The sequence below is a fragment of the Hyla sarda genome, chromosome 13 (genome assembly GCF_029499605.1).
Source record: "Hyla sarda isolate aHylSar1 chromosome 13, aHylSar1.hap1, whole genome shotgun sequence".
Taxonomy (NCBI): domain Eukaryota; kingdom Metazoa; phylum Chordata; class Amphibia; order Anura; family Hylidae; genus Hyla; species Hyla sarda.
Genome location: NC_079201.1, coordinates 33374714 through 33387413, shown reverse-complemented (window position 1 = coordinate 33387413; position 12700 = coordinate 33374714). Strand labels below are relative to the sequence as shown.

Genomic DNA, 12700 nt, shown 5'->3' with positions numbered 1-12700 from the left:
GCCATGAAAAACCATGCCATGAAGCTCCCAGTGCTCAGTTTTGTACTGACTGCCATCATGCCCCCTCCCATAGACATGAATGGAGGGGGTATGGCGTGACGTCATGACCCCAGCTGCCCAAACCCAGCGTTCTGAACATAGGGGATATGATGTCTAGGGGCGGAGTACTCCTTTAATACCAGATGAGGTTTGCAGTTATGAGTCCGCGCACTGCCTCAGCACTTGGTGACCCCACTTTGTATCTTTAAAAGGGTACTCCGCTGCTCAAACTGTTCCGAATGCTGGAGTCGGGAGCTTGTGACATCATAGCCCGCCCAATCATGATGTCATGCACCGCCCCTCCATGCAAGTGTATGGGAGGGGGCGTGACGGCTGTCACGTCCCCTCCCATAGACTTGCATTGAGGGGGCGGAGCGTGACATCATGAGGGGGTGGGTCTATGACGTCACAAGCTCCAAAAGCTGAGCAGCGGAGTACCCCTTTAAGGGTCCCCACTAAACAAGCTGCACAAGTACAATCCATACACTACAACACTACCAAAAAGCATAGACTAATAATCCCAGAACAACTGTCTTTTATTTGCTTTTGGAAAGAAAATCAACACTGCAGATTTATCCTGGTTGGAAGCAGATAAAATAAAGACTTTACAGAGTTTTCTGTACCTCTAAACATAAAATGTATAATTTTAGAATAGGGAGAATAAAAAGGTACAGTGGGGCAAAAAAGTATTAAGTCAGCCACCAATTGTGCAAGTTCTCCCACTTAAAAAGATGAGAGGCCTGTAATCTTCATCATAGGTATACCTCAACTATGAGAGACAGAATGAGAAAAAAAAAAATTCATAAAATTTATTTGCAATTTATGGTGGAAAATAATTATTTGGTCACCTACAAACAAGCGAGATTTCTGGCTCTCACAGACCTGTAACAACTTCTTTAAGGGTCTCCTCTGTCCTCCACTCGTTACCTGTAATAATGGCACCTGTTCGAACATGTTATCAGTATAAAAGACACCTGTCCACAACCTTAAACAGTCACACTCCATACTCCACTATGGCAAACACCAAAGAGCTGTCAAAGGACACCAGAAACAAAATTGTAGACCTCCACCAGGCTCGTAAGGCTGAATCTTCAATAGGCAAGAAACTTGGTGTGAAGAACTCAACTATGGGAGCAATTATTAGAAAATGGAAGACATAAAAGACCACTGATAATATCTCCCTCGATCTGGGGCTCCACGCAAGAGCTCGCCCCGTGGTGTCAAAATGATCACAAGGACGGTGAACAAAAATCCCAGAACCACAGTGAATGACCTGCAGAGAGCTGGGACCAAAGTAACAAAGGCTACCATCCGTAACACACTACGCCGCCAGGGACTTGTGCCAGGGAATCATGCAGTGCCCGACGTGTCCACCTGCTTAAGCCAGTACATGTCCGGACCCATCTGATGTTTACTAGAGAGCATTTGGATGATCCAGAACAGTAATGGGAGAATGTCATTATCAGAGGAAACCAAAGTAGAACTTTTTGGTAAAAACGCAACTCGTCGTGTTTGAAGGGAAAAGAATGCTGAGTTGCATCCAAAGAACACCATACCTACTGTGAGGCATGGGCTGTTTTTCTGCTAAGGGACCAGGACGACTGATCCGTGTAAAGGAAAGAATAAATGGGGCCATGTATCATGAGATTTTGAGTGATAACCTCCTTCCATCAGCAAGGGCATTGAAGATGAAACATGGCTGGGTCTTTCAGCATGACAATGATCCCAAACACACCACCCGGGCAACGAAGGAGTGGCTTCGTAAGAAGCATTTCAAGGTCCTGGAGTGGCCTAGCCAGTCTCCAGATCTCAACCCCATAGAAAACCTTTGGAGGGAGTTGAAACTCTGTTGCCTAGCGACAGCCCCAAAACATCATTGCTCTAGAGGAGATCTGCATGGAGAAATGGGCCAAAATACCAGCAACAGTGTGTGAAAACCTTGTGAAGACTTACAGAAAACTTTTGACCTCTTTCATTGCCAACAAAGGGTTATATAACAAAGTATTGAGATGAACTTTTGTTATTGAATACTTATTTTCCACCAAAATTTGCAAATACATTTTTTAAAAATCAGACCATGATTTTATGAATTTTTTTCCCCATTATGTCTCTCATAGTTGAGGTATACCTATGATGAAAATTACAGGCCTCTTTTTTTAGGTGGGAGAACTTGCACAATTGGTGGCTGACTAAATACTTTTTTGCCCCACTATAAAAGACTCCTCTTACATCAAGATTAACTAAAATAAAAATTTATTTTTTTGTTTTGGGAACTGGTCCACCCCTTATTCACTGTAAATGATATCATGCCTGCTCCAAAAACGGAGCTGGTGGGAAAAAAAAAGATCTCAAAATATTCAACAATATACAGGGGACCACCGTCACAATAAATTAAAAGAATTTATTGATCTCTATAGAACACTGAGTTATGGTCACAGCAGCTCAGATGATAACTTTGTGAATGTGATTCATCAAGGACAGAATATGCCGCTGAGCAGTATTAACCACCTCATTAACTTCGAAAGCCAAAGATGCCTTTGATATAACCCGTCAATCCGCTCTTTGATTTCTGCTCCAGCTTGTCTTCCAGAGATGGCAGTGCAACATGATTTAAGGCCAGATCAAAGAAGAGTGGCTTGCAAGGTATGGGATGGAAGTCTGGGGGGAAGGGCACTAGGCGGGCATGTTTGGTCACAAGAGATGGGTCAAGGCAGAAGTTGTCTAGACGTTCCAAGAGAGGCTGAAAGAGAGGACAAGATGAGAATCAGGAGACCAGCCTCATCCAGTTGGTATATGAAAGTACAGCATGGCAAGCAGTGCAAGAAATCCAGTAACCCTTTACAGTTCTTTCCTAGGCACAGCAAAAGCCTACACTGGAGCCATCAGCTGGCCACCCCAAAGAGGCTTTATTTATTAGTCACCCAGACAGTTCAGGACAACATCACACCAGTGATGACCAAGCACAGGCTTCAGCAGTGACCAAGAAGAGCTTGATAGCTACACAAAAGCTTTGGAGTGTGCAGCAGATTAAAAATTGTATATCTTAGCTTCACTTTTTTTTCGAAAAAATAATTTTCTTTTGTTTTTTTGTGCTTTTTTTTTAGCTAAAATAAGACAGCTTACCTTGTTTTCTTTAGTCTGAAAGGGGGAAACCTCTTCTGTATTGTCTGTTGAATCTAGAAAAAAATGCAGCAATGAAAAAGTCAGATGGCTTTCAGGAAGTACAATGAATAATCCAAGTTTAAACACTTAAGAGATTCTCAATTTACGTATCTTTTATGGGGGTTTATGCCAACAACCACCACAAACAGCAGATTTTGCTGGATGGAGGTTAGCATAGCCAAAAAAGGACAATCTACTGCATGCCGACTGATCACCATCTTCTCTCCTGATAAAAATTGTTATCAGAATAATGGGATTTTAAATTAATTGTACGGACCGACAGAAGATAACCTGTCATTTCTACACTTCATGGTAAATAAAAAAGTGCTAAAAATGCTAAACCCTTTTAAAAGTTGTTACAGTGGTCCCCCCACTGAAGCTCCTGTTCTCCACAGACAGTGATTACAGCTCCCAGCAGATTTCTTACTTTTATATGTAAGTACTTGCTTTATCTATATAAGTTATCTACTTATTTTTCTTTAATCCTCACTTTTTCTATGTTAGGATGACATCTTGGTGCTTCAGAACCAATTACCAAGTTTCCATAGAGTTATGGTCTCAACATACAATGGTCATCCTGGAACCAATTAATATTGTAACTTGAGGGACCACTGTATACACTTACTTATTTTATTCAGTTAAGTGTAAGCATTACACCTTGAGTGTGTCATTCAAGTCAATGGCCCTGATTTACTAAGAGTGGAGTGTAGTTTTCTTTGTGGGTTTTGTTCCCCAACAGGTATTTTCCCCACTGCATTTACTAATGTTTCTTTACATTTTTTTTGAAAATGTCAGGACACATCCCCTTTCTGCGGCCACACACCTTTCGTTAAAGGGTCAGGTTTGGTCAGGTTTATTGCATTTTTTCTGTTGCAAAATCTGGTGCATACATAATTTGTAGCGCACTGCGCCACCTTTTGGCACACCCAACAAAACAGGATGGGTTTACAATAGTAAATCTCGGCCAATGTGTAGCAAAATCTTATCCTTAAAGGGTACGGTCGATTTTACTACCCATTCCCTTCAATGGGTAGGAAAATAAGCAGCAGCAAAATAGGCAGCGTAATATGGTATTTAACTATAAGTCTATGTACTATGTAACAAAGCCCCCACCCCCACCCACTTACCAAGAATGGCAGCAGCTTGTAAGGAGTACTTCTCTGCATTCACCTGCTTTATCAACTCCTGTACATCTGGAAGGTCCTGCAATCAAAAAATTTATCACCCTCATGTACTGCCATTCCCACACACTACAAGCAAATTTACCATTTCAAATACGGCACAAATGTGGCTCAAATTGCGATAAAAACTGGCAAACTTACCTTGCATAATAAATATGTATTTAAAGGGGTACTCCACTGGCCAGCGTTCGGAAGTAAGTGTTTCAAATGCTGTTTTTGCGCTGCGGGGTCGACCATGCTTCTTGTGACAACACGGCCGTCACGCCCCCTCCCATAGACTTGCATTGAGTGGGCGTGGCTGTGATGTCCCGAGGGGCATGGCCGACCCCCACAGCACGAAAACAGCGTTCAAAACATTTACTTCTGAATGCTGGCCAGTGGAATACCCCTTTAAAACATTCAAATATAGCAAGCCATCCAACAAGTGGTATAAAAAACACACCTGTAGGCACACCCATTTAGATGGAAGATGTGTGTCAACCCCCGCTCTCCGTGCATTGGGACATTCTGGCCTAGTTCTGGAGATCAGATACTTATTCCCTATCCTATGAATGAATGTGAATTCAGCTGAACCTTCCCTGAGAATGTCTGCAAGAGGGATTCAGAAGTTGGACTTAGGCTGATGAGCTAATTCTGATTCAATTTCATTTAGTGCTGCAGTGTAGAAGGTTGTCTATGGCAGAGTTAGAGCAAGTGCCAGGGAGTGGCCAATAACAGGAAAACAAATACTTGTAAGCCATGACAGTCATGAAAAAGTGCACTGCTCTGATTTAACAGGCTGGCACTGTGCTGGAGAATAACCGTTGTAAACAACTACGGCATGTGGAGGAAAAGGGCATTAACAATGCATTGTGTTTTCTATGTGAGCATTAAGCAAAACAACATTACAGCAAGGAAGGAGTTATCACAAACAGCACTAGTCTAAGTAGTGAACTGCTGCTGATGACAATGACTAGCTACACAACTCTCCAGAGCTTTATGTACAGGCTCTCCACTGTAAAGAGCACATGCTAAGCCCTGCCAACCTTATTGTGTTCCATATTTGTCTCTTTGCTGCTAGAGACAGAAGTTCCCTGACAACAGGGAGTGGATTGCAGTTTGCAGGGAAGTGAGACATCTAGAGGAAGATTTATAAAACCTTGTGCAGAGGAACAGTGGAGCAGTTGCCAATAGCAATCAATCCTATTACAGATAATTTTTAAAAAGGCAAGCTGGAATCTGATTGGTTGCTAAGGGCAACTATTTCACTGTTCCTTTACATAAGGTTTGATAATTCCCCCAAATAATGGTCAAGTCTTCGTTTATTTTTTATTTTTCTAGAATAAGGAGTTATTTTTTACAAAAATGTTAGAAATCATCTAGGCCCAAAGCATCCAACATGCAGTGCTTAGAGCATGGAGGTGTAACCTGCCACAGATCTCCAGCAATAACCACACCCAGGGGTGTAGAGATCACAGGGTGTGCAACCATGATTGGGCTCGTAGGGGGCCTGCCTGATGAGCACAGCTTTCAACTGTGTGTACATTTTTCAGACGCACACTTAGTCGACCGTATGCTGCGCTGGCGACAGGACAAAGCCTCCAGCTGCGGTTGTCTTTCTATATGAACTCTACATTTACAATTTTTTTTTTAATGAGGCAGTATGCAGCCTAATACAATAAAAAGGCAGTATTGAGAAATGTGTAATGCACAATACAGTGTTATTTGGCAAGAAGGCAAAAAATGTAAAACATTTTTTAGATTGCAAAAAACAATTTGTTGTTTTTGTTAGAGATGAGCAAAGTTACACTGATTCTATTCGTCACAAACTTCTCGACTCGGCAGTTGCTGACTTTAGCCTGCATAAATTATTTCAGCTTTCAGGTGCTCTGGCGGGCTGAAAAAGGTGCATACAGTCCTAGGAGAGAGTCTCCAGCCCACCGGAGAACCTGAAAGCTGAACTAATTTATGCAGGCTAAAGTCAGCAACTGCCGAGCCGTGAGGTTCATGACGAATCGAATCATTGTAACTTCGCTCATCTCTAGTTTTTGTGTTATAGCCAAATTAACCCTGTCTATATGCATTACACAAATAAAATACCATATTTTTTTCAGTGAGGCCCACGCACACATTTTTGAGAATGTGACCTCCTGCAGAAAAAACTTTGACACCTCTGACCTATCAAAAAAAAAAAAAAAAAAAAAGGGGGGGACTTGTTTGAAACGATGTATTAATATTGTATTGAATTGGTTTTTATTTCAAGCAGCAAAGGGTCTGACAGATCACCTTAAAATTGCTTTTTTTAGTTCCAGTCTGTGCTTGAACTTCCTTTGCATATTTCAGCACTCTGTCATACAGCACCAGTGCCTCGCTCCACTTTTTCACCAGTACATAGGACTGAGCAATGAAGAAGCACCTGCAATAAGATTTGTGAATTAGTGTGACATATAGAATACCCAAATGTTATAATTTACAAACATTACTATGTAACTTTTAAAAGGCTTTAGTAATAGTCCCTATTAAAAAGTAATGATTAAGACGGGTAGTGGATCTTAAAGATCTGGTTATTTGGAGGTCGGACCAGGCTTTGGTTCTTAGTTTTGACACAGAAAAGGCCTTTGGTAGGCTAGGTTGGTATTTTCTGTTCACCACCTTCTAGAAGTTTGGTATTTCAGGCAATTTCCACACTGCACGGCAAGGCTTTTACTCTTCTCCCACTGCCTCTATTAAATTACCTCATGCTTCCTCTCCGACCTTTTCACTAGGCAAGGATGCCCGCTCTCCCCCCTGATTTTTGCTTTGTGCATAGAACCTCTAGCTGATGATCCGGGGGGACTCGGACATTTCTGGCATTACCCTTCATGGTAGGGAATTTAATCTGCCTATTTGCTGATGATGTCTTGCTAACTCATTAATCCATTGCTGTCTTTACCTGCACTGTATAAACTCCTCCATTCCTATGGTCGTGTTTCGGGTGTAAGGCCAACCTCTCTAAATCTGAAGCTCTGCCTCTAAATGTCCCTTCCTCCTTGATCTCTCTTATGGGCTGATTTTTCCTTTCGGGGTCTCCTTCTGTCATTAAATATTTGGGTGTATCGCTTTCCCCTCGCTACTCTTTGTACTCAAACTTACCTGCTCTTTTTCGTGAGCTCCAAGCTCTAATGGAAAATTGGGGGTCCCATTATATTTCCTTTTTCAGGCATATTGCGGTGGTGAAGATGACCATTCTCCCTAAATTGCTATACTTTATAAGAGGTTACCGATCCGGGATCCTTTAGCTACATTACGCTCTTTTCAGTTAGCTATTTTCAGATTTATTTGGGATACCAAGCGCCACCATCTCCCTATGTCGGTCATGATGGCCAGTAAATTTATGGGAGAGTTGGGGGTACCTGATGTTACTAAATATTACTGTGCTGCCCATTTACGCCACCTGGCCGCGTGGACTACCTCTCATGCTTACAGTAAATGTATGGAAGTGGAGAAATTGTGGCTTGCTCCGATCCACCCTCTCTCCTTCTTATGGGCTTTCCCTCCCCCTGCATGTTCTCTCTTTGGCCCCATGTAGTTTTCCCATTATGTATGGAGCTACTGTGCCAGACGATTTTGGCTTCTTTCCTCTTTCTCTCATCTACAATATTTTCTCTATCACCCTAATTTTTCTCCGGGGCTAATTTCTGGTATGGTTAGAGAATGGGGCTCCAGAGGTCTGCTTTGCTGGGCTGATGTTGTTGATCCCCTCACTTGTTCTCTCCTTCGTTTCGACCAGCTAGTTGCTTGTCGGGATCTCCCTTCTTCTGAGGAAGCCCACTATGTTCAGCTTCGCCATTATCTGTCCTCTAGACAGGGCTTGCCGACTGTGTCCTTACCCACAGGTTTCGAATGACTGTGTAGAGGCGGTCCTCAGGAGAAGGGACTCCTCTCTAGCATTTATTGTTTCTTGCTCTCCCCTCAGGATGGCCCTCCTCTTTCCCATCGCTATATGAGTCGTTGGGAGGAGGCTTTAAATACTACTCTCTCGATCCCGCAATGGCGTATAATCTGGGAGCGGGCCTCCAAGGCTTCGATATGCATGGCTTATAAAGAGACGCAATTTAAGATGTTAATGAGCTGGTACCATACCCCGGTACTTTTGAATGAATTGAACCCTATGCTGGCATTGTGGTGTGGGGCTTGGTACTATTTTCCACATTTTCTGGTCGTGCCTGCTTATTGTTAACTTTTGGGTGCAGGTGCAGAAGCTAGTTCACTAAGTCTTAGGTGTTTTAGTTCCTTTAGACCCCATGGTCTTCATCCTGCACCTGCCTAACAGGGTCCTATCGAAAAAGCCATTTAAGCTTTTTATGCACATAGTTCTCATGGCCAAGACCCTGATCACCAAACATTGGAAACAGACCTTGCCTACATCGGAAGGTGATCTTATTGTCCGCATTCGTGAGATTTGCTCCCTCGAATCTCTCATTGCCTCCTTGTATAACACTATTCCCTTGTTTCTGTGACCTGTGGGACCGATTCACTGATAGACAGCCTCCATGACCCTGTTTCTTTTGTGTCTTTTCCTTTTCGTCCTCATTTGTCTGTGTTCCTCCCCCCCCTTATATTTTGAAGTTCCTTACTGACTATTATTTTATGATGGTCTTCCCTCCCTGATGTCTACTTGGACTTATTGTTCTTGGACTTATTGTTCTTGCTTTGTATACCTTTCTTATGATGTTCCCGCCTCTTTTTGTCATTCATTATGATGGTTATTTTGTTATTGCTGGATTTGGTGATTAATTTGCCATGTTTGGCTCTACTGTGTTCTTTGTATGAAAACCCTAATAAATATTAGTTTAAAAAAAAAATCATGACCACCGTGCTCATACCTATATGCTTTGTACACAAGCGTCTTAAGCACAATCTCCTTTTGGAAGCTTTGGTCTTCCTCCAACCCAGGTAGCTGTGTCAGCTCTGCCAGATTCTGCAATACAAACAGCAAGAGGAAGGCTAAGGAGATTATCTGTATCAGTAGTAGCATTAATGCCCTGCTTACAAATACATTACAGTAAAGTATAGACTATGACATTCATTTTGGCTCATGTTTCTAAAGCATCAACTCTTATTACTAAACATTGTTTTTTTAACCCCACTATATTACTGTGTGGTTGGATCCCGAAGTCATGTGTTGCTCCCTTCAATCTATGCGATTTCTTCATGATAGTTTTCTAAGTTGTATGCTAACAACAAAGAGGGGGAGTGATTGAAGCGAATAACACATGGCTGCTGAATCAGACTAGATATGGGGTTTGTAGTCTGTAACCATGCTGATTTAGAGGTCTGTGCATTTAGAGGTCTGTGCAGACATTGTAGACATACAATGGTATTTGTCAACACTTACTGGTATATAAAAGTATTATTGTCATTGGCATTTATTACCTGCAAAATAATATCGTAAAGCCTAATGAGGTCTTGTGGCCGTGCGGTCCTTTTGCCATCCTCTTCGGCCTGAGGCTGGTGAAGCAGCGCCTTCTGCAGAGCACTGGCCATACTTTCATTACGCTGAATGGCTGTTGAAAGCTTAATGTAGGACAGGTAGCTGCAAAGGGATAGGATTTAGACTGATAGTGGTAAACAAAAAAAAACCTCTCTATTTATTGTGATGTTGAGCAGTGGGGGATGGGTATATGTCCACTAAGGCCCCCCTCAAATACAAAAAATGCTCCTATAAAACTGCAACCACCAACGCCATCCCCCTCACACACACCTACCTGTGCAAGTATTGCAGGGTGGAAACTTTGCCCATTTCTCCATCCATGACAGCATCTCTTTGCCTCTGAAAGTACATTTTGGGCAATATGTGAGGAGATACAAGACATTAAAACATTTCCATTGTGACATTATGAAAGCAGACTGGGCCGTAATAGATGATACCTGTTCAGTTTTTAGCTCCTCTCGCACACTCTGGATAGCGTCTCTACATTCGCTCAGCACAGACTCGAACAAGCGTTCTTTAGCCTCCTCATCTTCAGCCTAAAGGGAATAAAAATAAAGTTTTATTTGGTATTTGTTTTTAAACTTTGAAGAGCCTTACTCCGAACTTTAACCTGGGGAAGAGACTGATTAAATACTTTGTATTTAGTCTGCAGGGCCTATTAAAAGTCACTTTATTCTTCCTATGAAGAGTACATTTTGTTTTTAATACATTAATATATCTTCCTCTGACTCAGATAAAATGCTCCTTATAGGAATAAACAAACACTCTTATAAATAATGACGGCAAATCAAAATACATCTCATCCGAGAGGATGCCACTAGCCAGAATAATTTAAACCCTTTTAGGTAGGCACACTAAGTGCAGGGGGTGGTCATCATTTAGAATAGGAAAGAGGCTTCCTCAGTAATGCTCTGGATAATGGTCTTTATAGATATCTAGTTAAGCTGCGCTGAAACCAAAAGTATGTGCTGCATATTTTCATATTTACAGATGGAGTTTATGAATATAAATAAATATAAAAAACAACACTATGGAGCATATTTATCAACTGACTGGGTACCATATTAGTCAGCCTCCCCCCTACCCTTTAGAAAACTTACTCGTGGTTAGTAGAGATGAGCGAACTTAAGAGTAAATTCGATTCGTCACAAACTTCTCGGCTCGGCAGTTGATGACTTATCCTGCGTAAATTAGTTCAGCCTTCAGGTGCTCCGGTGGGCTGGAAAAGGTGGATACATTCCTAGGAAAGAGTCTCCTAGGACTGTATCCACCTTTTCCAGCCCACCGGAGCACCTGAAAGCTGAACTAATTTATGCAGGAAAAGTCATCAACTGCCGAGCCGAGAAGTTCGTGACGAATCGAATTTACTGTAAGTTAGCTAATCTCTAGTGGTTAGGAAAGATAGGGCATAGCTTGTAAGTTGAACACTATGGGCACAGGTTAACAAAGGTATTCGATATTTTGTTATCCCTTCTAGTGTGAAATTTAATTTTTTTGCAGCATGCATAAAGCTTAGAAGGGTAAAAAAAAAAATATTTCCAAATGAGAAAGTTAAACAGTTTTGTAAATTACTTCTATTAAAAATCTTAATCCTTCCAGTACTTATCAGCTGCTGTATGCTCCAGAGGAAGTGGAGTTGTTCTTTTCAGTCTGACCCCAGTGCTCTCTGCTGACACCTCTGTCCATATCAGGAACTGTCAAGAGTAGAAGCAAATCCCAATAGCAAACCTCTCCTGCACGGGACAGTTCCGGACATGGACAGAGGTGTCAGCAGAGAGCACTATGGTCAGACAGAAAAAGAACAACTCAACTTCCTCTGGAGCATACAGCAGCTGATAAGTACTGGCATGATTAAGATTTTTTAATAGAAGTAATTTACAAATCTGTTTAACTTTCTGGCACCAGTTGATTTTGAAAAAAATAAAAATAAAAAAACATTCAGACTCCCCAGAACTTGATTATTGAGTCAGACATCACAACATCATGTGACAGAGTTCCATAGTCTCACTGCTCTTACAGTAAAGAATCTCTGTGATGATGATGATGAACCCTTCTTTCCTCTAGATCCTCTAGATTTAGAGGATGTCCCCTTTTCATAGTTACCGGCCTAGTTATAAAAGATCACTAGAAAGATCTCTGTACCGTCCATTCATATATTTGTACATTGTGATCAGATCGCCCCTAAGACGTCTTTTCTCCAAACTAAATAACCCCAAGCTTGATAACCTGTCTTGGTCCTGTAATCCTCCCATACCATTAATTATCTTTGTCGCCCTCCTCTGCACCATCTCCAGTTCAGCCATGTACTTCTTAAAAAAAGGTGCCCAAAATTGGACAAAATACTCCACATGTGGACTGACTAATGTTTTATACAGAGGCAAAACTATGCCCTTATCACAAGCCTCTATGCTTCTCTCAATCCCTCCCATGACTTTGTTAGCCTTGGCAGCAGCTGCCTGGCACTGATCACTAAAGTTGAGTTTACTGGCCACCAGTACCCCCAAGTCTTTTTCGGTAGAAGTTTTACCTAATATCGTCTTATTTAGCACATAATTGTATATTTTGTTTTTACAGCCCAAGTGCATAACCTTACATTTATCCACAATAAACTTAATTTGCCATTTCTGTGCCCACGCCTTCAGCTCCCCCAGATCCCTCTGTAATATTATATTATCCTCCTCTGTGGTGATCACCTTACCCAGTTTAGTGTCATCTGCAAATATAGAAATTCTACTCCGTAATCCCTCTACAAGGTCATTAATAAACATATTGAAAAGAAGTGAATCCAGTACTGACCCCTGTGGTCCCCACTAGTAACTGTCACCCAACCAGAGCAAGTTCCATTTATTGCCACCATCTGCTTCCT

At 41.8% G+C, this 12700-nt stretch overlaps 1 protein-coding gene across 1 annotated transcript in view; it reads right to left on the bottom strand.

Moving 5' to 3' along the window:
* Positions 1-557: 557 nt before the first annotated feature.
* Positions 558-12700, bottom strand: part of SRP68 (signal recognition particle 68) — a 56639-nt gene continuing 44496 nt past the window's right edge. Inside the window, exons 9-16 of the mRNA XM_056549437.1 lie at positions 10272-10370; positions 10109-10173; positions 9777-9936; positions 9227-9321; positions 6648-6777; positions 4329-4404; positions 3163-3215; positions 558-2779 (exon numbers count right to left, since the gene is read on the bottom strand). Of these exons, the coding sequence (XP_056405412.1) occupies positions 2552-2779; positions 3163-3215; positions 4329-4404; positions 6648-6777; positions 9227-9321; positions 9777-9936; positions 10109-10173; positions 10272-10370 (906 nt within the window). The 3' untranslated portion in view covers positions 558-2551. The remainder of the gene's footprint in view (positions 2780-3162; positions 3216-4328; positions 4405-6647; positions 6778-9226; positions 9322-9776; positions 9937-10108; positions 10174-10271; positions 10371-12700) is intronic.